The 27,471-nt window shown below is 41.4% G+C and overlaps 1 protein-coding gene across 31 annotated transcripts in view; it reads right to left on the bottom strand.

The window, feature by feature from the left end:
- BBX (BBX high mobility group box domain containing) overlaps nucleotides 1-27,471 on the bottom strand; it is a 159,826-nt gene that overhangs the window by 73,135 nt on the left and 59,220 nt on the right. For all 31 annotated transcript variants that reach the window (XM_068907914.1, XM_068907770.1, XM_068907990.1 and 28 more), the window contains 2 exons: nucleotides 3,299-3,469; nucleotides 1,467-1,709 (listed from right to left, as the gene is read on the bottom strand). In XM_068907914.1, the coding sequence (XP_068764015.1) occupies nucleotides 1,467-1,709; nucleotides 3,299-3,460 (405 nt within the window). In that variant the 5' untranslated portion in view covers nucleotides 3,461-3,469. The remainder of the gene's footprint in view (nucleotides 1-1,466; nucleotides 1,710-3,298; nucleotides 3,470-27,471) is intronic.

Here is a 27,471-nt window from a genome sequence, read left to right as displayed (position 1 = left end):
ATTTATTGTTTCTCTTTAACACTGAGAATGCAACTTGTTCTTCATGCCAAGGGAAATAAATAAATCACTATAGGAACAGAGATTTCTACAACAGTATGATTAATAGTTACAGATCTGTCACTTGATACAGAAGTTCTGCTATTATTTTCCTCCTTAACGAATAAGTTTCCTTCAGCAAGACAAAAGGCTAAGAAAAAGAGTCACATCAGGCTCGTTTCCTCCAAAAACGTTTTCTGCAGTTTCATCTTTCCTTTCTCTCTGTCTGTACTGAATCTCCTCATTGCCTTTTCCCCACACATTTAAAGAAGTGTCACTCTAAAAGTAACAAATTTTTAAGTGGGAAAGCAGGATTAATCAGGAATGGTTAGACAAAGCTGAGACTCAAATTCTTCACGACTGTGCCATAAGCACTGGACTACAGAGGTACTACAGACCCTGCTTAAAAACGGCCTGCCACGCAGAACACTTCGTTTTTCTAGTTCACCTCTCCACACTCACACTGAATACCCCAACCTTATATACATGTGTTAACAGTAGCCGACAACTTCAAGTGATAGGAAAGGTAGAGATAATGGTTTCCCCATCTGTTCCACAGCTGTCCATGTTTTTTTGTAGTACCCTAGCATTAGTCAGTGAGTGAATTATGTTCTTCCTTCTTCCTGGCCCTCCGTTAATTTTTCTAACGCTGAATTCAGTGGTTACCCAAAATCTATATCATACAGGTAATTACTGTAATCTATATCTCAGCCCATTCTACTTGGGCCAACTTACTGAGCAAGCTATTTCCCCAGAAGCCTCATCTAAATTTTAAGATGATAAAGGTATTTTGTGAAATATTTTCCCGGTTCCCAGTTAAAGGAGACTTTGACTGTACATTGCGCTCTCTCTCAGGGATTGGACTCTGCCCCACCAAAGGCTGCTGTATCAGAAACTGGTAACAATGCCTAGGAAGAGTACTTCACAAACACCGGCAATTTTAAAATTCTTTAGCAAGCACTGAAGTTATCAAAGGTAAAAAGGGATTAAATTTGTTGATCATGTTTTTGGTTTGGTCCCCCTATGCTATATAGTAACCTATATTATCAATAGCAAATGCACAACTTAAGGTGTCACTACAGTCAACTGATAAAAAACTGTACTACTTACTGTGTTTTCCATGGACATACTCTAGCCACGTGTTAGTGCTTGCACCACAAGAAAAAGGTGCGTATGTTTTGTGCAGAAGACCACTACAGTCAGGTCATTTTCTGTACATAGACCAATTTCTTTGCTTGCTGATCCAAAAGACCCAAAGAATCAGAGCAATGACAACAGTAGCTCTGGGCACCATAATTTTAGTGGGGAAGCTGGGGAATCCAGAGAACAGAAAGACCCCACAGAAAGCATTTAATATACTACGAAAAGAAAGACAGCTTAACTCGTAACGAATGCCACTTATGTCCACACATCACGCAGACAGTACATACCTCCTTGGCCATGTCAGTGTATTTCTGCTTTTCTTTCGGATCTAGAACCGCCCACCAATCTGCCAATATCTTGGTTGCGCCACGATTATCCAGACGGGGGTGTTCCTGTCGCACGAGAGAGCGATGGCGTTTGCAGAACAAGAGAAATGCATTCATTGGTCGGCGAGCTCGCTGCTCCGAGGACTCGTCATCTTCAGTTTCATCAGCATCCTGCTCTAAACCATCGGCGCCAAGAAGCTGCACCTAAGAGAACCAAAAGGGAAGGGCTGTAAACTCAAGTTTATGCATGCTTCTCATGGAGACAAAGGGTTTGTGTGCGTATGAATGAGGAGGAGATACATGGACACACACAGTGGTCTCCAAATGCCAACCATCTCTTCCAGAAGATCAAGAATTCTCCATTAAATCTCCTCATTTGAAGGTCTAAGGTTCATTCATGCTCTTTTCAAGACTTACCTCTGACTTGCAAGTGGAGCAAGGACCATTCTAAGCCAAGGACCGTTCTCTAATAACAGTCCTAAAGGAGCTGAAAGGAGGACATCCTCCCACATAGACACGCTAGAAATCATCCTAGTAGGATGAGATGGGCAGGACTACCTTGGACCTCCATCAGGTGAGCTTGCAACTACAACATGCACAGCAATGGTAGCATGTAGATACAGTTGTTCTCCCAGCTCCTCCCATTCGTTTCACTGCTTGTGGGCTGTGCTGCAGTACAACCACCATGCAGGCACCCAGTTGGCTCCAGAGGGCAATTCTCAGCAGAATACACTGCCAAAATAAGGTGTCTCAGCTCAAAGACCAGCAAATCACTTTGGCAAGGGCCAAACCACAGAAGACTAGTTACAACTCTATGACATGTAACACTGCGTGAGATGGGAAGCCTCTTCCTATGTAAGCCCAACACTGCTATTTTATACTACATTGCGAGAAGTGACCCATAAGGTCAGCAGAAAGAACGGTCAGAGTATTGGGCTTCTTCTAGTTACTCCTTATCCTTGTCAAGTTCACTCTTCCTTATCAGCATGTGGCTCAAGGCAGTCTCCTCAGCTCTGACCTCTCACTTCCTGCCTTCACAAGGAATCAAGAAGATACAGACATGAACATTATCTGCAGGATGGAAACGTCACATCTCCAAAATCCACCACCTCCCATTCCCACTTCCGGTTACAGAGGACGAACCTAACTGTACATTTGTGAGGTGCCACACTGTGGGGTCCTTATGAAAGAAGGATAAGGTCAGGGTCGCTGAACAATACCCAAATGCCAAGCATCAAACCCGAGAGAGACTATTTTATCTGTGTTCCCAATATCCTGGAGGGTAAGTTGAATTTCATGTGCAAAGATAGTAGAAAATGCTGACAGCTTTGTCTCTCTTTGTTTTTGTTATTTTTTAATTTTTAAATCTTTCTTTGATCTTAAAAAAACAAAACAAAACAAAAAAGCATTACCCTGGTACGTCCAATAGGTCACTAGAAGCACAAATCAAGCACAGGCTAACATCATGTCTAAAATAAACGATTAAAAAACCCTCGTTGAGCCATCAAGACCAAAACGCGCAACATGTTATTAAAACAACTTGGTCAAACCCTTAACAATCTAACTCTAAAAGGAAGAAAGGTTTCCCAGATTTTAAAAGTGTGACTGATAATTCCCATTTTTGCATTGTTTGCTATTGTCCTATAATTTATAGCCTTGTATGCACAGCATCACTTGTTTTTATTGGCTGCATTTGTTCACAAAAGGGAACAGCAAGAAACAAACAAAAACATACCCAGGAGAACGTGACCCACCGTTAACCTTCTACAGTCAAAGCATCCAATGGGGTCTACCTTGTCAATATCTTCCTCTTCGTCCTCTTCCTCCTCCTCTTCAGAAAAGTCAAGGAGTTTCTTGGCAAGCAGGGGATGCCACTGAAGACACTTTCTTTTTGGTCGCTTCCCAGTTCCTTCTCCTTCTGTCGAATGATCCTTGTTCCTACTACTGCCTTTCATTACTGTGACCTGTCATGCAAAAACAGTCATATGTTCACAGCAAACTCTTAAACATAAACAACTATCGTATGGATACTTAACAAACCAGGGCCAAATATACAGTGGATTAAAACAAGACTCTGAGAAGTTTTTGGCAAGGTAACAGACAGAGGTTTATTCTATCAATAGCAGCATGCTAGGTGATCATATTATGGACATATATTTTTCCTGTTTTAACATTTCCATGTAATGCCCAGATCAACTAGTGACATTCAGATTAAGAGTACAAAATAAGGACACTAGCTAATCCAGCTTTCACATGTGCTCCTATCCAATCTATAGCACAAAAGCACTCACACTTCACTAGTCAAGTAAGTGAGAGACACCATGGTTCTCTCACACCTGTGTCCACTATACTATTTCATATTTTGCCACAGAAGAAGTCAGGAAATTCCTCTCCTTAGCAACAGAAAATTTCACCAGCCACTCCTCTGTTAACCACGTATTTACATATAGCAACGTTGATGCAGAATCCCATGACGCTATGAGCTAGGATTTCCCGAGTGCCGTTAAAAAGTGCAGTAGGGAAATCTCTCTGCCCAAGAGGAGCATTTTAATACACAAATTTGAAGCAAAAACCAGAAGCAGTTACCCTGACGCTTCCGAAGTACTTAAAAGTAAGAGCACATGTACAACTAACAAAACAAACCATCTGCTGGATCAAGTGCACACAAAACATGAATAATATTTACACACCTGTCGTGTGTGTGTGTGGGGGGGGGGTGCACGCGCGCACACCAAAATACTTCAGAACTACTGCTCAGTCAAAATGCATACCCATCACATGGTAAGATCCAATTTAAGGGATGGCTTAAAAAAATCTGCTATCCAGGTAAGAACCATGCATTTGAGGGGCCAAAGAAATTCAGCCCACAACACCTCTGAGGACTGAAGCCCACAGGAAGCAAGTGCTTCTGGAGCCCTGCTCACCTGCAGCCTTCTGTTCACCCACAGTAATGCCAATGATAATCCTAACAGTCAACAGAGCCAACTTTCCAAGAAAACAATGCAAACATCAAAAAGAACTGCACTCGCAGAGCAGCAAGCCAACTAGGTCTTCATAAACGTGCCAGGAATCGATGAAGTCTCGCAGGGAATTCCTGCCAGCAGAGTAAAAAAACCAGGCTAAGTCCTGGTCCCAGAAATGAAGCCAACAAAAGTCGTGTCGCTGGCTTTCAGGAGCACTGGGTTCAGCTATAGGAAAAGAGGTTGAGCCTTCTAGCAGCTCAAGGCTGCATCGCACTTTAGATGCTGCTTTCTGGAAAACGTCTGCTACAGCGCTAATGTTTCAGCTCGCAGCAGGGGAAGGGCAAGCTGTCACACCCGCGACTGCCCAGGTCACCCAAGCCCTGGTGCCACCATCCTGGTAGTCTCCTCACTGGTGCCGTTTCACTAGCAGTGTCCAGGAGCAACAGCCTCCCCAGCTCAGGCCACGTTCCCCTACACTCCATCAATTTAGCAGTTACTCCTTCCGCTTTTTGTTGATCTCTTCTCAGTGTGTTTCTTGTCGGTTTATTGATCGACATTACGGCAACGTGCCCTTGTTTGCTCCTGAAACGTGTGAAAGCAGCAGCTTAACCCATCGACTCAAACAGCACAGAAAGCTCAGGGAACTTGAGACACGTTCCTCCCTGGAGAAAATAACTCAACCCTGAAGGAAGCTAATTCAGAAATTTTAACCTGCAAACATTTCAAAATGCCATTTTCCTCTAAGCGTGTTGGATTTTGTTAGTTCCTCCCTACTCACCAGTAGTACCTGGCCCCCAACAGTTAAGGATGCCGTGTGACTCAACAGCAGCTTTCTATTAAGCTCCACACTTTGCAGCTCCCATCATATTGCTTTTATATGAAGCACATTCAAACTTTGATTTCAGGGCAACAACTCCTCTGCTCATTTTCTGTAACCAATACTTGTCCTTTTAGCGGGTATTATATGGCATATAATCATGCACCATTCCACCTGAATCTTTTTCTGCAAAGAGGATCCAATAAATGCACTGGAAATTAAATGCACAGCAACAAACAACGTTCTTTTCAAGCCAGAGTTAAAATCTGAAAAAATCAAGCAGCAATCCAGTATCAAGAAATGCAAGACGGAAAGTGCTTCTATCCAACAGTGAACTCTGTCATGTACCATACCTGCACAGCCTTTCCCATCTGTGTCTTTTTCTAAAATGCTACACCACCATTTACCTTTACGAGTCTGTGTATTTTCTGACAGAAACCAACAACGTAATTGAGCTGCTGTTCTAACAGGAACTTTAGCTTCTAGGGGTAGCAGGGAATATTCAGGTTGGAGTTTGTTACATGACACTATTCTATCATTGTTGTCAAAAAAGTATGTGGCCTATTTCTGAGCAGGATACAGGTGCTGTAAGTGGAAGAGTGCTGCTCCAGACCTTATAACTGACTTATTTAGGAGAGCTAACTGTATGGTTTCTGCCTACAGTCATTTATATGCAAAATGAATATTACTGATAGCCTTCTCCCTTGTTAGGGTACGAGTGTGAACCTAAATTAACGCTTGAAGAGTGCCTCCACGACCCTCCTTTAAAAAGCACAGCTGAAGTCTCAAAGCTATTTCAGCAACAGAATCATCTTTATCTGGCAGCTTTCTGCTCCCTGCCCTTCTACAGATGAGCAAGATAAATTTTCCCAGAACTTAAGTAATCCCACGGCGTATTTTACACGTATTCCCTATTATCTTTGAGAACCTGCCTACACTCCATGCTGAACAAGGCAAGTGAAAACAGAACCTAAACGGGGGCCACCTTTCAAATCCATAAGGGTTTCTCAATGCATTATTTCTCTTTATTAGCACTTAGCTTACAAATAATTATTTTTGTTTTCCATGCATGTAGGCCAGATACTGAACATCCAATTACCCTCTAAAATAAATTAACCAATGCTCACTGCACATTAGCGAAGGAGAAGAAACGTATACTCAGCTCCTGGAATTCAGTTACGCTAATTAGGTTGCTTTCTCAAGTAGTGATCTATCTTACCTTTGTGGTCATATTGAAGCAACAGTTCAACTATAAAGAGCCTTTTTGCAAGGTGGCTCACCCTATCAGCAGAACAAACCCTTTGGAGATCTAAGACACAGAGTAAGTCAAAGCTTGGCCGTTACACAGGCACAATTTATTAGAGAAAGACATACAGTCTCTCTTTCCTTCAGGTTTGGAGCAAATCTCTGCAATGGCCTCAGTCTGCATCACTTAACTGCAAAAATCCTGCTAATTTAGCTCCAGCGAGAGAAGAACTGAGGCCAGAGACTGACTTCAAACTTCACTTTTACAGCATGATCTGGAAGCCAAAAAGAAATCCTCCCCTTAAGTATGCCAAGCCTATCCTCCAGGCCCCCTCTGCTGTCCTATAAAATAGGATGTAATTCATAACATGAATTTGAAGAGCAAAAGTATTATGGAACAGGGACTGAAGTAGCTTATTTATATATTTTTTCCTGCTTTTGCCTATTCAGCTTCTCCTGAGTTTTGACCTAAGCATTTCAGAGAAGTTTTCTGTTGTTCAGTTTTTGCTGATGTCTCTTACAGTCAAATGAAGGATTGAGAAGGCATTCTGAAAAATATTCTAATTCTCTACTAAATTTCATGGGTCTTTTTCTCCTAAAAACAGAAACTGGGGTACTATAATGAACTTTTTTTCCTTTTGGATTGCTTCTTCCATATCACTGTCCCTATACTTCATGGGCATTTCTGCCATAACTCTTGCTGTGTTCACATACAATTAGTTAATTATGAGAGGAGCTGTCCCCTCTGAAAAGCCCACCAAAGGCAAAACATAATTTCATTTATTTTTTGTATGGAAGATCTTGGCAAGACACAGCATAACTACTTTAGACAAGATACATTTACTGCTCAAGTGAATGCAGATATGATTAAATGACAGCGGAAGTTATACTAGCATAAATTACTTGTTGAACGGCAAAATGTCAATGGAATCCATTTAGTGGAACCTCCAGATTTTATTTATTTTAATCTTTCCCTTGACATATCATCAATAGCATGTCAATTACTTACTTTGTGTGGGGGAAGGGGAGCTGGCAGAGAGAAGCAGGCAAAAACATCAACTCTTTCTTTCCCACTCTCCCCAAGCGCAGGCAAGCAGCCCTACCATCGAGAGTTTGAAAGAAGAGTTGGATCTGGACCCCACAAGAACTGAAGCCTGTGTTTCGTTTGGTAATGAAATTGTTCCAGCGAAAGTCACCGGACAAGTCATGGGCAGGATTGCAGGACTTGAGGTTTAAAAGTACAAAATACACAAAGCACCCAAATTGCAATGTTTGCAATAGCTGCAATTTATGTAGCATAACAGAAAAAATGTGCTTTCTTCTATAGCATCAGTAAAGGTATCACATATCTTTTGAGGACAGATGAAATGTGTTTGGAAGTTAGTAACAGGAAAAACAATTAAAAACAACTAACAGATTTTACAGGATATTTTTCAGCAGAAGCATGATAAGAAAGTGAAAGGGAGGAGGGAAAAAGGAGGAGTATTCCAACAAGGCAAAGGCAAACGTATGGAAAGCTTTGCTTAAAATAAGCCACATATGCTTTACAACATCACCAGAGGATGCTTGTCAAGACTGATACTCATAATCCATTGACAACAACAGATACCCTTAGGGTGAGGTCTAACACATACCTTTAGTGCAGATACAGATAAAACGTGACAGAGACATTACACTAATAAAAATATTTCAACAACACTTTCTTCAGCTTTTTTCTGCTGGCTATATTATCTCATTTCTGGTCCTGAAAACATCAGTCTAAGAATCACTGTTCTTAGCTTTTTATGACATATGCTTTGAATTCAAATATGCAATTGCATGCGAGTCTTCCTTTTTTAAATGTCCATTAATGACAACAGTATTGTTATCTTCACTGACATGAAATTTTGCTTTCCTCCTGTTTTCGTCTGTGATTTGCAAAACCTGATGTAGATAGCAGACTCACTTCTTCTGGTTTGGGGACTACCCGCCACTTGCCCGAGGATTCGTCACTTGGAATACTCTGCTAGCGCTGAACAAGCTGCACTCCCCAGGCGCTCCCCAAGCTACGTCCTCATGCTCACTCCACAAACACATCTTTACAAAGGTCTTCAAAAGTAACGAAGGCACAGCAGGGCATTGCTTGTAATATAGGCTAACTGTAAGAAATCCTAGACCTGCGAAAGCAGAACCCTGGAGATTTGAATTGTAAATACGACGGAGTCCCTATTGGAAGGTTTTCTGTGAAAGGACGTCTGAATGGTAGTAGCACTTGTCTTGTTTCCATTAGGACAGTGGAAATGAATTTCTGTTTTCCTATTCCCTTAAAATCACTTTCTTTGGATTCCAGCTGGGCCCTCAGCTACATCCATGCAGATTGCTAATGCAAAGGAAAAAAAGGGAAAATTTCAAGTGGATTTGAAATCACCTTCTGCCAAAGAGTGACAAGAGGACTGAACTACTGTATACCAATGCTTTGGTGTTCTGGGGTCCACTGAGTCAATGAAATGAGCTATTTCAACAAAGAAGCAGGAGATGAGGAAACGAGTTAGCTTTCTCACAGTTCCTAGTAGGCTGAAGAGGCATTTTAAGCTTCAAGGAAAAGAAAGAGGAGATTGCTAGTAATAAAATACACATAAATGAAAACAAAAGTGTTTTTTTAAAATAAGCTTCTTTTAGCTCTCGAATAACAGAACTAAAATAATTCTATAATGGAGGACAAGAACTAGCTGGTACTAATTACTGACCAGTTAGTGAACGTATTCTTTACTGCTTCACAGCAGAGAGCCATTAATGAGCTTTCTAACTTTCACAGATGTGATGGTTTAATGGGGGACATGCTGAGCCTAAATGGAGTTCTGCTTGCTAGCAGCGGTTTGGCAGAGACTGGCACCACGTGTAACTAACAACACAGCAACGAGTCTCCCTTAATTGTTAGGGACGCACTCCTCCACCTTCGTAAATGATTTTTAAACTATTCCTTATTCTCTTAAGCTCAGTTCTGAGCTGCTTCCTTCCTTTGTTCCCTTAATGCAGAAAAACCAAACCCAAGACCACCACCAAAGCCAAGAGCACTTTTTGAATTTTCTCTTAAGTGAATCTCTTCTGTGCGTACCAAGGGGGAATAAAAGCAAGATGTGACAAAATTAAAGGGATTTTAAACCTCAGTTTTATTCTTTCCCTGATTGTTCACACGTACACAAAAAATAAAGATGTTCTTTGGGCTTTCTTAAGCAAGGAAATCAACTGCGTTTTCCAAGTATGAAAAGCCCTTTATGTTTACGCTGAACAATTGTACCCACCATCATTTTGATATCAAGATGATTCAATCTTTAAAAAAAGGGAGGGGGCAGGATAAATGTGTTATTATTATTCACTTGTGCTTTTAGGCGGATATCCCTTAGTTTTGCTTTTGGTTAATACTGCTATAGTAATTCTCAAGAATTCTCAAGAATCAGTCAGAATGGTTGTGAGGGCATTTTAAGAGCTGTATCTCTCCAAATCTGCTTTTAAAATGGAAACTGCATACTGACAGCAAATGCACAGGCCAGAACAACAAAATCTCATACTACTTTTATTCATCGCTTGGGAAAATGTGCCTTTTCTGTGCAAGGAACAGTCTGCATTGATGTGCCTGTCTGTCACCACTTCAGATAACTGTATTTTAAAGGCTACTGCAATGAATATGACTCTTTCTATGAGGTTTAAGCATAACATAAGAAGAACACTTCCCACCTGCACAAGAGAATTTTCAAAACTGACTAGGGATTTAAGAGACAAAAACCGAGCACCGATCTTGACTATGGGCTTTTCTTAGGCCTCAGCCAGAGAACAAATACAGCCAACTGGGTCTAAGCCAAGTGAGCATTTCAAGTAACATCCTACTTCACATTTAGTATGTAAACCAAACTCGGGAGTATTGCATCAGCTATGGTACTGGGAAACAAAGATAAGCGTATCATGGTTATAGTGCTAGCAAGTGCTTGCTGTCAGTAGGGCAAACTACTTGTTAAAACCTCATTGTAGCAAAATAGATAGTTCTAGTCTAAAAAATATACTCTGAAGAAAGGTCATAAGGAAAGGAGAGCAAAAACAGGAAAAAAAGGAAAAAGGGAAAAAGAAAGCAAACAAAGAAAAAAGGAAAACAAAAAAAGGAAAAAGGAAGAAAAAGCTCTGAACAAACCAGCATCACTTAGCCTGACAAAGGCAAAATAAGAGACTTTAAATACATAAAAAGAGGTTAGCAAATAATCTGTTTTCCACATCCATGATGCGCACTACAAGTGGGTGGGCTCCGCTCACAGCAAGGAGAAAGGAGGCTAAGCACTGCGAAAAGCTACCAGAGGAACAGTACAGGAACAGGAGAGCAGACTGCCTGGGGAGCCTATGACATTTCTATTGATAGAGGTCTTGTAAGAACAGGCTAGACAAACACTCGACGGGAATTACGCAGAGATCGCCCATTTTGCCCTGGGCACACTGACCACTCTGGGTTCCTTCTGGACCCCTGATTTTATGATGTGGAAGGAAACTGAACTGCTGAACAAATTGCCAACGTTTTTGTTGGTGGTGGTGTTTTTTTTTTAAAAAAAAAAACAGTAAGCATAAAAAATTTAATCTAACCATGAAAAATAGCTGATCCACAGTATTTCAAAGATGTAATTAAGATGTGAAGTATTTTTAAAAAGTATTCAACATTTAAAAAATATAAGTGGGATGATCAAATGCAACTATTAGGGAGTTTTGAGAATCGTTATAAGTGTGACAACCCCACAAGCCTCTGCAGTCTTTGGTTGTTTTTTCCATTTGGATGTTTTTTGTCTGGTCTGAACACGAGGTAACATCAACTTACCAGCTCAAACCAAATCAGTACAATTATCTTACAACTGCCTGAACTTGGAAGGTAAAAACTTACAAAGCTTGAGTGAATTGACTCCTGATTCTACAAAAATCTTTAGGGAATGAGAAATGGTTTAGGAAATGATCAATCCTTTTATTTTCTAATATGCTTCATCTTGAATATAACTGCTGAAAAAAGCCAGGAGTTCGAACACTACTGCAGGTTAATATATATATATATATATATTTTTTTTTTTTTTTTTTTAATAAAATGATCATGTCGTACATTTTCAAATAAACTCGCCAAGGTTGGGCACAACAGGTGTTTTGGATCAAGCTTTTAATGAAACTCATGTGGATCAAACAGCAAGCCACCAGTCCTTGAATTTAAGTTACAGTATGGCATTTACCACTGCGGTACTCCTTTCAGCCTTCAGCAGCTGCAGAGGCAGAACTAACAAGCAAACAAATAATTCAGCTAGGCACCGGCCACCGCTGCAGTCACCTCCCCGAAACCTTAAAGACAATTCCCTCACTCCAGTGAAACGCTCCCATATTTAAAATTGCTGGCTCATGAACTGCAGGAGACAAAGAGTTTCTTATGGTAACAGCAGCCTTCCGGGGTGACAGGCACTCTGCGCTGCTTGACAACCAACCTCCAGAGCAGGTCTGCCCACAGCCACACGCATCCTCCAGGAAAATGAATATGGCCTAGCAGTAACTGCCTTCTTCACCAGGAATTCCTCAAGAGCAGGCAGGGATTTCCCGAGGTGCATGCTCCGTGAAGCACATACGCAAGCCAGCCAGATCTTTGGGAGTAGCATCAGACCTCCTACACATGGAGATTAGGCCAGTCACCCAGGAGCTGTACTGAGACACCAGGGCTACTAAATATGGCCTGCTCTAAAATGAAAAGGAAGTGATTCACCCAGCCAGAAAGCTGTGGCATCCATTTGTTCCGAAGTAATATTTCTTGTCGCTCCCATGTTTGCTGCCACAACAGAGCGGAGAGCCAGTAAAGCCTGGCAGGTGAGCAGTATGCAGGCCTGAAATGGAAAACAACCACAAGGCAGAGCTCAACCTACTTTGCAATACTTCCTCCCACGGAGAGGGGGATAATGTCAAGCGGCTGACGTTGGAGCAATCTATCAATAAGGCACTTTTCTTGCAGGGACACAGAGAGCCTGTGAAATGCAATCACCTCTCAGACGAGAGACAACAGCCTGTCTGTAAGAGCCCACAGCAACAGCGCTGTCCCTCAAATGCTGACTTTGATCAAACTGAAGCAGGAAGGATTTGAGAGACAGAACAGTTGCCTAAAAGTAATGTAAATGAGCATTCAGAACTGAGATACCATTCACAGCAAAAAACAAAGTTAAAAAGCTTTATGCTCCTGCATAACCGGGAGGTACCAGTGCCTGTTTGAAGAGCAGCTTCTCCAGAAAGATAGGCATTCCTGTGCTTGGCCATTATTTAAATAACATGCAAAAAAGAAAATCTCTGTGAAACGTTAACTGACTTACCTGGCTTTACCCCCCCCCCCCCCCCCCCCCATTTTTTCCAAATCACTAAACAGCTAATCCCAACCTAAGGAGCTTTAGAGCCACTGAGATCACAGGTAAAATGGCTACAGGAAAGCTTTCACTGCATACGCGCTCTCATCAGCGCATTCCCATGAGGGCATTTGCAGTTCAGCAAAAGCTTCCTCCCTGAAGGGTCTAGTTGGGTAAAAGCTCAAAATCAAATTGAAATTTTATGTCAGTGTAAAGAGGGAGGGCTCAGAACTGTGCTTAGAGCCTTCAAAGACCGAGATCCTCCGAAAGGCGAAAGGGAATACAAAAAGCCAATCATTCTGACTTGCCAATCTCAAAGGTTTATTTTTATCTCTGATTAATGGGCACACAAATCGCTCTAGGGTCCCATCATGGCAGTAACACAACCAAATTCTTTTGCTCAGTGCAAAGCAGCACAAATGAGGAGATGTTACTGCTGCAGACGCAGCGGGGGAAGAAGGGCTGAATGGGAAAATTGTTTGACTCTCCTTTTCACCTCTTGTTGCTTGCGTCCTAGTGTCTCCTGCAACAACGAGACAATGTGGCTGTGTCCATCGCTACTGTAGTCTGTTCTAAAGTTTAGCAAGCGCACAACGAAGCTTTCATAATAGAATTCAGTCATAATTACTACCAGTGACAAGGGAACCATATACCGCTGTACGAAAGAATTAGCCCCTTAATACTTATTTAATACATAAAACATTCTTGCACAACTGAGTATTATAGTTCATCCACTTTCGCTTTCTTCAATTCAAGTACAATAGATTAAGATGGCTGTTCAAACAACCCCTCAACACAGCTACCACCCACTGCTTCTGTGGAAGAAGAATTAAGATAAATTAATGGCTACAGACAACGCTTGATCAGTTTTGTCCGTCTTAAATATTATTAGCTCATAATTCCTAGTAATATAGCTTTTATGTACCTTAGAAACAACAGTAACAAGGCTACATGGAATTTTCAAATGAGAGAGACTTCTGTACTGATCTCTGACAGAAATATGGTAAGACCAACTTGACAAATACATTTCTAGCTACTATCACACTTTCTGCAGAATCGAACCGTTACCATCCCTTTCCCTCCCTCTGCCCTCCCAAAAGGCACTATCTACGGGTAAAGTAAAAAATTCTCTACCTTTGAAGTTGGTTCCCTTCCCCATCCCTCCCCTACTAGACTTTTAGGTCAATCACCTAGCAGTGGACCTAAAAAATATCAAAAGAAATGCTAATATAACAATACTTTGTCAAAATGTATTGTATGTCGATTTAGGCATAATTCTAGAAGGTGAACAGAACATCAAGACTGAACAGAGCTTTGTTAAAAAGCTGGATGTGAATAAGAGGTGGAAAACAAACACACGTGCACATATTTCTCAATTCTGCAGGTATTTCTCTTCTTTCTAAACACAGCATTTTAAGTATTTGGAATGGACTTTTCAAGCAGACTGGATTCCTTAGTGCAGAGGTTTGATTTCATCACAGAAGAAGGAGGTACCTCTAAATAAATTTCTGCTCTGTTTCCAGAAAGAACATCATATCTCAGACCTACAAAGACCCACACAAAATCCTTTCGGGTCTCCCAAAGTTTGTGATGATTTTAAGAGCAGATATACTATCTCAATACACTATTTTAAAGTGCCACCTAGTGGTTCACTTTCATACTTATTTCAATTTGGTATTTAAAAATACACACTGTTTAAATGAAAAAGATTTGTTTGTTATTTGTGTCATTTACTTTTTTATTACGTGACTTTTGGTCACGCAATGGTAAGTAGATGCTTAAATTAAGCACAAGTTTAAGCATCCTGATGGACTGAACTTGGGCCAGAGGACAGCGGTTTTCAGTACTAAGGAGTTGAGTGGAAAAAATAAAAATAAAAATCTTATCTATAGAAACAAAATAAATGGCACATGCCAAGTCATTATTTAGAGCTTTTTAAAGACAACAATGACTATTTACCACGATACAGGAAAATCTGACAAGTTAAGGTCAATAAAGGATTAGAGCCTTAACTGAGCATATCTGGAGAATAGAGCTGCAACATGATCATATTCTAAGCATACCTGACACCAGATAAAGCCAAAAATACACGGTGACATGTCAAGAGACCGCTGTTCTACACTGAACCCAACCTGTGATCTCGTATGGGCCCTAACTTTAACACTTAGATAAGTTTGGTGTCTAACTTAAAGAATATACTAATCTTAACAGCAGGGATGGTTACTGCCTGTTTTCCCTCTCCCATCCCAAATGTTCTCTTATTCTCTAGGTAGAAGGAATTGGGCTGGCTGGATATCCTGAAAAACAGCTAAATGTGCACATGCAGTGTGTCCAGAAGGCATCAAACTTATGGAGCATGACACGCAGACAACCTGGGGGAAGCATGCAGAGCGCATCAAATCCTGAACTCAACGTGTATGCAGAGATAACCGCTTGTATATCTGTCTAGAGATCCCTGACACAAAATAGGAAGTCAGTGTTAGGTAACCAACTAACCAACAGAAAAATCTAGGCTTCTTTACAATTAGCTTCCGGACTCATAAAAGGAAGACGTTCACCTATAATATACTTTGATAAAGCTACAGCGTTACACATAGGCAAAGCATTGCCACACAGAGTTTGAGACAGAGCCAAAATTAAAAACATACCGTTACCAAACTTCGTCTTCCATTATTTTTCTATTGAAAGACTTGCTAGCTACCTTGCTGTGGCAGAATCAAATTCACTGGAAAAAAACAAAAAAACCAAAAAAACCCGCTTAGCTCGTATTCCGTCTTGCATCCAGATTCCAAGGCAATTGCATAGAAGGTGGGAACGCTGACATCTTCCTAACCTTACCAGTTAGAAAATGGAGTCTCAGAGAGAGAAAACCATTTCAGAAAAGTCACAAATAGATGCATGGTCAAACCAGGACAAGAGTTTGTACCTCTCCGATGCCCATCCAAGGCCCTAGTCCCGACTCCCCTTTCTTCTTTCCCTCCCCCAAAAGATATGAGGAAATTGAAGAAAAAAACTCTTAACATTCATCAATCTTTTTGTTATAAAGGTGATTACAAAGACATTAATCATCCCCAGCAAGGCATGCTGCAGATCCACCTTTGGACATCCATGGAGCCTGCCACGGCCTACCTGTTTGCTAAATGGCCCATGCTCAGCCAGCAAGGCATGAACATCGACTCAGACTTGACACACTCATGACACTGATACCAGGCAGTTCATTGGCTCGGAGTCTGGGCAAGCTGAACTGCACGTGCCAGCAAATACTACCTAGACATACCTGTAAACGTCTGTCTTTATGAATTGGAGACAGTGCCCGGATTTAATGAACACAAGCCCTTAAACGTACAGGGGAACATGTCTATTTGATTTGGGGCTTCTCCAGCACTCTCAATATAATAAGCCACACACAGGTCCTATCCTACAGGATAGAGTAACTACCTCTGGGCAATCAGAACTTAAAAAGTAAGACAAAGAACATATGAAGATGCAGAAAACCAAAAGGCTGCCTCTGACCCCAAGAACAGGACGTACACAATGCCATCAAGGTTAGTAAAATTTCATAATGTAGAGATTAAAAAAAAAGAGTAAACAATGATATTTAAAAAGGAAAAAAAAAATCAGAAAGAAGACTATTTCTTATCACAGGCGTAGCCCCTAAAAGGCAGTGTCAGCTACTCAGCACATTAAACTCCCCCTTTAATACCTAAAACAGAAAACAGAAATAATTTTAAGGCCAAGACTTCTGTATCTCAGTGCCTAAATTGTTACACCTCATCATTCACAATTAGTCAGTTAAATAAAAATACACAATTAATCTGGAAGGTATGGAAGTTTGGCCTACATGACTGCCAGCTCTTTTTAGGATAAGAGCATTTCATGTACATGCATGCACATTCAGAGCCCATACAACAAAGCAACCCGAGCCAAGTTAGCACAGCGCTCCCCCCCACAACGTTGTCCAACACCAAGCATAAGTCTACTACTTTTTTTGCAGGTAAAATGCAGGTGCAAGTGAAAAATAAGATAGAACTCTGCAAGCAGTCCTAAGCTACTTCATCTGATGGAAAAGATCTAAAAATCAAACCTATATAGGTTAAACAAATTAAGAAAAAAATCCCATGAACAACAGTTTATAGTACCCAAGGTTTCCCTGAAAATTTCTCTCAAATAAGCTCCAGACTAAATCAGAAGCAAGCAGGGCTCTAAACAATACTTCAATTCTTAAGTCATGCACGCTCAAAAATGTTTCAAAATTGCATCATCACCTCAAGTTCTGCAGACCATAAAGGTCTCATTTAGGGAGAAAGAGATGTGGCTTATTTTTAACTTGATCCATGGGTGGACAAGCGTATGATTCAGCAAAGAATTTGACATGAGCTGCATTTGAAGGATTTAAAGCAAATATATTTGCATCTTTGCCATTAAAACCAGGCAGTGTAAGTATTCTTTTCATTTTCATACACTAATAAACCATTATTTCATGAAAAGGAAAAAAATAAGGATTAAATTAATAGAATCATAGAATCACTCACGCAGGAAAAAACCTCTAGAGGTCTCTAGTCCAATCTCCTGCTCAAGGCAGGCCTAACTTCAAAGCTCGAGCAGGATGCTCAGGATATTGCCTGGGGATGGCATTCCACAGCCTCCCTGAGCACCTGCTCTACAATCCTCACGATGATGGATATTTTTCCTTATGCCCAACTCAGAATTCCCCTGCTGCAACTTGTGACCGTTGACTCTTGCTTGTTCTTTCCCTGTGCCCTTCTGAGGGGCGTCTGGCTCCATCTTCTTTGTAACTTCCCTGTAGATAGTTGAAGGAGTCACCCAGATCCTCCTTCAGCCTTCTCCTCTCGGGCCAAACACAATCAACACTCGCGGCCTCTCCTTCTACGCAACAGGCACCAGTCCCAGACAGCTAGGTGGTCCGTGGCTGTACTCACTCCAGTTCATCAGTCTCTCTTGTATGGGGGTCCACAGTCTCATAAATGTTGAGCATGAGCAGAAGAATCACTTCCCCCAACCTGCTGGTCATACAGGCTCGCATGCAGTCTGCCTTCACCACTTCAAGGTCACATTGCTGCCTCATGTTCCACTTACTGCCCATTAGGATTGCCAGATCTTCTCTGCAAAGCTGTACTCTCCATTTTTTTCCCGTTTTTTTAAAATTGAACTGTATGGAGTTCCTGTTAATCTGTATCTCCCACTTTCTGAACTTCCTCTGAATGGCAGCCCTGCCCTCCAACATATCCACTACTCCTGCCAATTTGCTGTCATCTGTGACTTGCTGAAGGCAGTGTGCTCCATCCCATCATCTGCCTCATTAATGAATATTAAACAGCACTGGCACCAGCATCAGCCCCTGAGGAATGCTACCTGTAACTGTCTGCCAGTTCAATGATGAACCACTGGTTCGGCCAGTTTTCACCTGCCATGTAATCCATCCATCCAGTCTGTTACCTCCCGAGTTTGGCTCCAGGGATGCTATGGGAGGTGTGAGAAGCCTTGCTAATGTCAAGGTAAACAATGTCCCTTGCTCCCTCTTGTCCCCCGTCACTTCATCACAGAAGGCCATTTGTGTCTGGCGAACACAATTTGCCCATGATAAATCCCTGTTGGCTGTTCCCAGTCACCTGCTTGTCCTTTATGTGCCCGGAAACGACTTCCATGAGGACTTGGGCCACTGTCTTTCCAGGGACTGAGGTGAGGCTGACCAGCCTGCAGTCTCCCAGATGTTCCTTTGTGCTTCAGAGCACAATTAAATATCTAAGGGTCTGATTCCTACCTCATGCGTGATCCATGAGAATGAGGACACTGTTTCATTTGACCTGTAATAACCTGAAAAGATTACAACTGTGTTACCCTATCTGCCAATAATTCTAAATCCAGAAGAGCTGGAAATACCAGCAGCTGGAGAACAGGTAGCACTGCCTGCTTGGCTCAACCCTTTCTCTATTTTCATGAGCAAAGCTGTCCAGTACTACAAATACAAGTCTGCAAAAACCTCTCCCCTTTTCCCATCCCAAGATCAATGAGATTTTAAAACACGTGCCTTTTTTTTTCTTTTTGTCTAAAACATATGACATTTTCATTGCTTTTGGAAATGTGAGTCCCAAAGTAGTTCAAGCTTTTTTTCATATTTTGATAACAAAAATGTTTAATTTTCAGTTGGGGGAGAATATGAAGTTATCATGATTCTAACGCAAGCCCTAAATAACTCAGAGAGCAAGAGAGTAAGAGCAAGCAAATGAGCCTCTTGGTCAAGGAATGTGGGTAATTTAAGAATAAGGCAAGTGCCTGGCACACCATGGACAAATTCGTTCTGAAATTCTGGTGTTTAACACCATCAGAGATCTGCTGCATTCAGGGCAATTGTGAAGTCTGTTGCTCTACACTCAAATACCTAAACATGAAAAAGTCTTACCTGAAAATCCAGGTCCCTGATGAGGTGGTAATCAACTGGAGAGATGACCCAGCATGATTTGTTGATCAAAAGCTTACTAGAGACAGCGAAGATGTTCAAGGACTTTAATAAGTTTGGATAGGGCTTTCCAATTCAAGTTTCAAAAAACCTGTTAGTTTAACTTGCCCAATTTGTCACTGTTTGGAATTTGGGAGAAAATAGGTGGAAGGTCTTTAAAATATTTTAGAATTGATATTAGATGGATTAATTTGGCAGCAATCTCTGACATATGTGTCTTTCCTAAGCCTTATGTGGAGACACAAAGGATGTCATTGCAAAAGACTAAAGCCAGCCCGCTTAAGAATGAAGTACTTAAAATCAACCGGGACAGTTATTTCTGTGAGTAGTCCAGGTTTGTAGTTAAATTTCCTCAGGGAGTCAGTGCTTATAGGAAAAGGTTCCTTTCATTTCCCTTTCCTTTTCCCTTTATTTTATTTTCTTCTTTTTCTAAACATTTTCAGTGGAGTGGCACTCTGGAATACCAGAAACACCTCTCCAATCTGGTTACAGATCCTTGCAATAATAAATGATGGACTCTTAGTGGAATCCTCTCAGAATGGGTGAATTTCATACATGGGTGAATGCCAAACACGTTCCATTCATTAAACAGTAACTCAGAAACCTATCTTTGAACCTGAGCTGTCTTTTATCTTTTGGTGGTGTTATATATGTCCGTTTATGATGCAACACAACTCTCAAAGCTGGATGCTTTTAAACATTCAATAAAACAAGATTTAAAAAAAAAAAAACTCAATGAACATAAAAGCTCCAAAAATCCAGCCAATGAGCCACAATTCATAAAGCTCCCATCGCTCTCTGAGAATTATCCCCATATATATCAAACATTTTCAAAAGCCTGGGGAAACAAGACAACTTTCTCCTGAATGCTTTGGAGATCAATAATACCAGGCTACAGCAGAGAAGAAGAGCCTTGCTCGCTCCACTGCTTAAGGCACCTTGTATTCCTCTACAGAGTACATCCTACCACCTGCACGACATTCATCATCTACAACCTGAGTTCTTCTGCTAATTTAAACTGTGACAGTATGGTGCAGGGAAAGAAGCACACTTAAGAATCCACATGCCAAACTATTTGGTACTCTTCATGTTACAACGTTTAACTCAGTAGGGCAATTCCATAGTTTAGTGAACTGCAAGGATCTTTTTCCCTCTCAATAGTAATACAGAGTCCTGCATTACCGTTCTTCGGCCGACCGCACAGCATTCGCATTATGTTAGACTGCAACAGCTTCCCAATTTGGTTCTGACAGGAAAGGTTTTCCATGGAACAGGAGAAATGGAAGGAGGACTATCAGATATCTCTACGCTTCAGCATCTTTTATGCTTCTCTGTTTTCATTGAGTCAGATTAAATTACTTATCTCAGTCTTAAAGACTAAAACTGTGATTTGCAAAACCTGGCTGTTGGTATAACTCATTCTGATGTTGGCATTAAATACCTCAGTTTGCATAATACCATGGTTAAATCGCGACAAGTCAAACATTTGGCTAGTGCTTAAGAATAGCACATGAGTTCTCATCACTAAGTATTCTCAGTACATGGGGCAAAGCCAGCCCAGAGGAAAAAGCACACTACTTCCAAAGTCAATTATCTTTAATTCATGTTTCTACTACACAGGCCTAACACTAAAAGAAAAAAACCCATTGACACTGATAGCACAAACAGAACCCCCAAATTTAAAGGCAAAGCACTCAGTAAATTTCTTCTTGAAAAGAAGGTTGAATCACAGCGACTCAGAGTAGCAATGGAGAACCTCCAGTAACAATATAGCTAGTTAGAAAACAAAGAAAAAAAATAACAGGAAAAAATAAAGGAAACAATTAACATAGGCTCTTCGAACTAACATTACAAGTCAGGAAAGAGAAAGCTAACACAGAAGACATAGGTTCACCCTGCTGCCAAAGTGCCCTGACATTCTCTCCCAAAGCTTGGGATTCTGCTATTTTTGCTCCCCATGAATACAAAGAGTCTGGGAAAATAGACCTCTTTTGATTTGGGTTTTTTTTGTTGTCAGCTATTCTGCTTTAATAAAGCCATGTACACCTCAAGAATATGGAATGAAATTCCAAACTGGAACAGTCACGTTGTCACGAGTGGAGGATCTCAGCCTGTATCACTTTATTTTATCTCCTTTTGACAAAGATTTCTGAAGAAACAACAAGAAAACACTAACATTCAATAAAAGTGCCAGGAGAAGTCATCTTTAGTAAGACTGTTTATACTTGGGTTCTCATTTTGTTTACATTATCACCAATTTAAAACTCATATTTCTTAACCACCAGTCAAAGGAGAAGCGACTTCATGAAAAAAAATGCAACAGCTCCAGCTGGGTGGAGAAAACTGCTTTTACAGCTCCCCAGTGTGTGTGGCGGGGGGGATAACCCAACATAAAAAAGCCACTTCACAAGCAAGCCACACCTCAAACAAGATTTGATAGTTAAGATTACAGGTAGGTATTATGTTTTTTATCTTCATATCTTTACGACCGCAGAGAAACAAAGATGGGAATATTGGTTTTCCCAGTTATTTTGATCGCTACTAGGGATCTTTGCTGATTGTTTAACACATGTAAAATTGAGTTTTTGTGAATGCTTTCAAAGTTTTTATGAGCTTTATAGAATATACTCTTATATTTATGACGTGATTCCTAGATGGAAATACAGATATGCATTTAGATGTGATATACCTACATCTGACTCTCTCTCTCTCTCTCTATACACACACACACATATACACACATACAGAGAGAGAGAGAGAAAGGGAGTCATAAATTCAAGGTTTATGGATAGCTATTTGCTACCAGCCAACTAGAAACTGCCATTGTGCCCACAGATATGTCAAAATATAGTTTACTGAAATGAAACTATCCATCCAAAGCCATTTCTGTAAAGAGAAAAACTACTGATGAAGCTCCTCCTTCTATGCTTAAGCCTGGATCTCTCCAAGTAGGGGAGAATTTCCTGTCTTCTCTGTTAAAGGAAACTGTCTATGTCCTCTATTAAGGGACTTAACAATGACATCAAGGTTTTCCTTTTTCATAACTATTTGCTGACAGTAAGTTATCAATTAAAGAATTGAGCATATCGAAGTAATCTTACATTATACAGTGAAGCCATTTATGGTGGAATATTTCACTGCTTCCTGTAATTTTGTTTTCCTCAAGTGTGGTAAATTTGCCTTTAATTTTTCTCCAGAGCCACTCAAACTCACCTTTCTCTTTGCATCAGGAACCAAAGCAAGGTAGTTTTAAACTACAGACCAGAAAAGCAACAGCCACCCTCTACCTTTACCTTCCTGCCAAGAGGTCACCTGTTGCAACAGGAACCCCGTTTCCTCACTGATCCTCCCTCAACCCCCAAAATGATGTTCTGCCCAGAACATTCACCATCATCCCCTAGAACTGAAGCACGCAGGAGCAGGGAAGAAAAATAACCACTCCATACTGTCCCAGAGAGTAACTGTCTAGTCTTAAAACTCCTGTTGCATCCTTAAGGGCAACGCTTTCTTTTAAAGCGCTCGGGACAGCATAATAGTCAGCATCTCATCACATCCCCATAATCATGCTATTTCAGGGCGTATGAGCACCTGCTGTTTACACCGCCGCCTGCAACTGCCACAGGGTAACATGCTGTGTTAGAAGAACCAGGGTGGCCGACCTGCCCCTCGGGCCAGCCGGGCAGCAAGCAGGGGATGCAGACAGCAGAGCCTGGGCACCCCTCTGATAGGCAGGCAGGGCAACCAGTGCGGCAGGGCAGACGAGCACTCGGAGCTGCAGGATTAACCTCTTGGCCTTGTGGGTATTTCTGGTGCCGACTGCTTTTTTACCTGCACATCTCATTCCCCTTCTTACCGTTACCACCCCGAAAGGCAGTGGCTAATTCGCTTGAGCTCGCTGTAGCTACCTCAAAGCGGGGCGGAGGGACACGGGTACGCAGCGAGCTGCACTTCCACCACCAGCTTGCTCTTCTCCCCTTTACAGTTAGCACTCTGGCATACTTTCCTGCTTGGAAGACTCACGCCAGCAACAGAGGCAAACCGACTACAAAATAAACAGCCTAAATCATTAGAGAGAAGGGGCTGTACAATGAATAAGGAAACAAATAGGTCCTAAAGACTAACATATTTCCGCTCTTATTATTTTGGTGTTTCCTGTAATGTTGACGAAGGGGGGGGGGGCATCGGATGTATCTCAGAGCACACCTTGGAGATAATCTTTTTGTAATATACATTGCCATCCTTTATTGTTGTGCAAGTTAGAAGCACATCGAGTACGCCAAACTTTTGCTAGTACTCAGGCAGACTGCAGCCAAAAGAGAAGGTCCTGAAGTTCTCCTTTATTTATGGTTTTAAGGTGATGAATATGATGCTGGGTCTTCCTCTTAAACTGTAGATCTGAATTTGAGCTATATTCTGCTTCAAAAACATCTTTAGTAAGTAGTATCCTGTCTGAGAAAATATCCCTTGTTCATTAAAAACACTGCACATTAAAGGAATTAATTTTTCCCTTGTCATTTATAAATGAGAACAGAATCTCTGCATACAAACTACAGACTAATTGCATCTGCAATAACTACCACACCAAAAAAAATCATCTCTCCAGAGAGGAGATAAGGGATCAAACCAAACAAAAACCTAGGTTTCATTGTCTTTTCTGTTTTGTTCTTTGCTAAGGAAACCCTACGGTCTCTGTTGTGTTATCAGGGAAATCCCATAAAATATGTAAGGTTAAATCAACCTTGGGCTTGAAAGTAATTTTAACCAGCATGCATGAGAGATGGAAATGCATAGATAGATCATTACTTATTGACTTATACTGTCTTGAGTGACTACAGGACACCCTTATATTTAAAAGGTTTCTCTAACCGTCTTTGGACAATTTGAGACTGTGCCTTCCCTGTTGCATGCAAAAGTAGGTTTCATAATTCAGATAAAGGCTTCCTACCTATACCAGACTATGGAAAACAAGTCTTCTTGAAGGAGAAAAAGGATCCAGAAAGAATGCAAAACAAACTAGCAGCTTATAAGACGCCTGGAGATTTCTCTTGAACTGCTCTATGACCTAGCTTAGGAACATCTCTCCACCACATACAGTCTGCAGCAAAGCCAAAAGATGTCCTAATGGGAGAGCATAGGATAAACACATTCAGATTTTTAATATTGTATTTTGTGCTATCCACAATATGATTGAGCATCCTGCAGGCATTAGCAGCCTAGATGAGTAGTGAAGAAAAATTGACTTCTGCTGGTTTTTCAAACTCCTCCCTGATAAAATTCTAATATAGTTTTTATCGTTTTGCACAATAAAAACATAATGGAATATAGAGATTGTTTTTAAGTGGTCTCATTGGAAAACGTAAACGATAAGTAATTTGCAAGAAATTAGAATTCTGTTTCGCTGCATTATACACACAGTGAAATAATATTTAAATTGAAATAGCTGAGATATAGTTTGGCATCTACAACTTTTTGATTCTGTGGGTCTGTGAAGCTCCTTTATTTTACAGAGAGAGAAACAGAAACAGAGAGACTTCTGAATTATGAATCACTCTGGATACTTCATGACATTAATGTCTGGCAAGGTGTCTCAGAAGACCATTTATGTTGCAGCCTACTAGAGCACAATGGCAAGCTCCATATTAAGTAAAAGCCAATTACATCACTGAGCATTTAGTTTTCAACATTTTGCATATGTGACTACCTAAGTCACATAACTCTTCACGTGCAATTGTGGCAATTCAAATCAGCAAACAGACTTCTAAAAGTTCCTTCTTGTTTAGACCAAGCAAGTTACATTACATGTACAAGAATTAGCCCTTATTGACAGACAAACTCTCATTAGGAAATTAAAACCAACCTAAATGCTTCCAGGTCTTATTTTGAGGCAAGGGTCGTTTATTCTCTGTTAGCCTAGGCCAGTTCCTTGACACTGCAAAGCTCAAAGGCTGCCAGGGAGATAAAGCTCTATTGAATTTAGGAATTCACATCCAAGACATATGTGACTGTCAGCATCACAGAAATTGGACTGATTTTTGACGAAAGCAGCCACAAAGCCAAATCCTCCCAAGACAAATCATTTAGAGAGTTCATTACTTTGGTTTAGGTTAAATGGATTTAAGGGCTTAGAAATAGGGCTAAGTTACTGCAATTTGAGCAGCCCAGCTGTGTAGCTGACCACAGCTGTGCCCTTTAGCCTACAGCCAATGCCAGATCAAGTACGTTTTCGGCTTACACTTCAATGAAAGGAGATATGAGCACCTGTCTACTTTACCTCCCTGCTGGGACAATAATCCTCCTAGCAGAAGCAGTAGGGAGCAGATCTGCCCTTTAAGTAGTCAACTACCAAAACCCTCAGCCAAAGCAGAGCACCGACCCGGGGTCTGCCACGAGGTCCAGCCTGCCAGAGCATCAGACCACACGCCCACCTGACACCAGCATCCCACAGACCGCTGTGACCACGCACAGGTCTCTCCATCTGCAAAGTCTGCACGCACGAGGTCGCCCAAGCCGTGCGTGCCCCACCACACGGCCGGTCAAGCACTGAGTGTGTAACAGCGAGCTCTTAGCGCACCTCCGAGGATACACGGGGGCAGCAGCCGCTGCCAAGCGACTGCAGGAGCTTGGCCACAACAGTAACCTAAAGCTATCCTATCACAGCCAAAGCCAACTCCTTGCCACCAAAACTTCACCAACAACCTCTCCTGTTTCGACAGGAGAAAAGTTTACCCACCTTTCTCCCGTCAGGACTCCTCGACGAAAGGCGACTACTGCCAAAAACCAGCGTCAACTAGGAAGAAGGAACCTGTAAAGGGTTTGAAATCTAATCTGCTCTAGAAGAGAGGAGACAGCTAGCAAAGGGCGTCCCAGCGGAGGGGCCGCGAGGCGCTGCAGCCCGGATGGGGTGCCCCAGCCAACAGCCAAGAACCCCGAGAAGCCCCCCAGGATCCAGAACCTCCCCAACAAAAGCGCCCCGGAGACACGAATAATGCCGAAAACTGACAACAGCCATCGCTACGGCGCTGCTCACCGTAGCACCCAAGCCGTGGACAGCCCCCTCCTTTGGCAAGATCGCCCCCTTCCCCGCAGCACAAAGGCGGTTTGAGAAGTGACAACAAGCAAGCAGGAACTTTAAGAAAACCTGCGGGTGTATCACTACCACTTAAAACGCCTACCTTTACAACAGCGGCCCCGCTTCGTAGCGCGGCAAGACCCGCTGCTGTAAAAGACATCGTGTCCGACTATAAAGGTGTTTCAGGAGTGGGTCGCACGACACTAAAACTTTCTATTTATCACGATTTTGCTCTAGGTATGGTCTTTTCCAAACACTCCAGCAATATAATCCTTGCTCTAGGGACCTCACATAAGCAGCACTTGACACTTGTATTGTCTTTGATTCAGAAAGCTACGCAAAACAGTAACCAACCTTTAAACTAGGAAGGACGAAAATAAAAAAGAAAAGCTAGAGATCTGAAAAATATCCTGGCCAAGCCGGACAGTAACATATCACATCATCAATATTCATACCACAGCTCAGAATTACAAAATTATACATTATAAATTTATTATAAATATTATTACTTATAAAATTTTATAAAAAGCAAGGGAAACCCAACTACCCACCCCAGCCCTTCAGGGACTTATCCCTGGATCCCTCTTGTCTGATAACTCCTAAGAGAATTTAATTCTGAGAGGCTGAAAAAACAAAATAACGCGCAGGCATCTGATCTGACTTGCTGACATGCCCTACCGATATCCCCATGCACCCATCAGAATTAGGACAGGCTGTTGCTACTTGCTCCACCCTAGAGGAAAAGAGAAGCAGATAACACCAAGAAGAGAACAGGTTTATCCCGGGTCTGAAAAGAAATTTTCATTTTCTTTCTTCACAAGTTTCCCTTTAAGGCAAGTAGGGTGAGGGATAAAAGGGTTGATCTGATGATATTATTGATATCCAATTTCAAAGGGAAAAATATAATTTTTATAAGTTAATTCAGCTTGTACCTTGAAGTAAATAAAATAGTCATGCAAGAAAATTTCCAGTTAAGACAAAGCTTGGCACAAGGCCCAGAACTTGATTCCCAACATTATCCAT

The sequence above is a fragment of the Struthio camelus genome, chromosome 1 (assembly GCF_040807025.1).
Source record: "Struthio camelus isolate bStrCam1 chromosome 1, bStrCam1.hap1, whole genome shotgun sequence".
NCBI lineage: Eukaryota > Metazoa > Chordata > Aves > Struthioniformes > Struthionidae > Struthio > Struthio camelus.
Note: the sequence above shows the minus strand (reverse complement) of the source record. Positions and strands in the feature narration are given on the sequence as shown.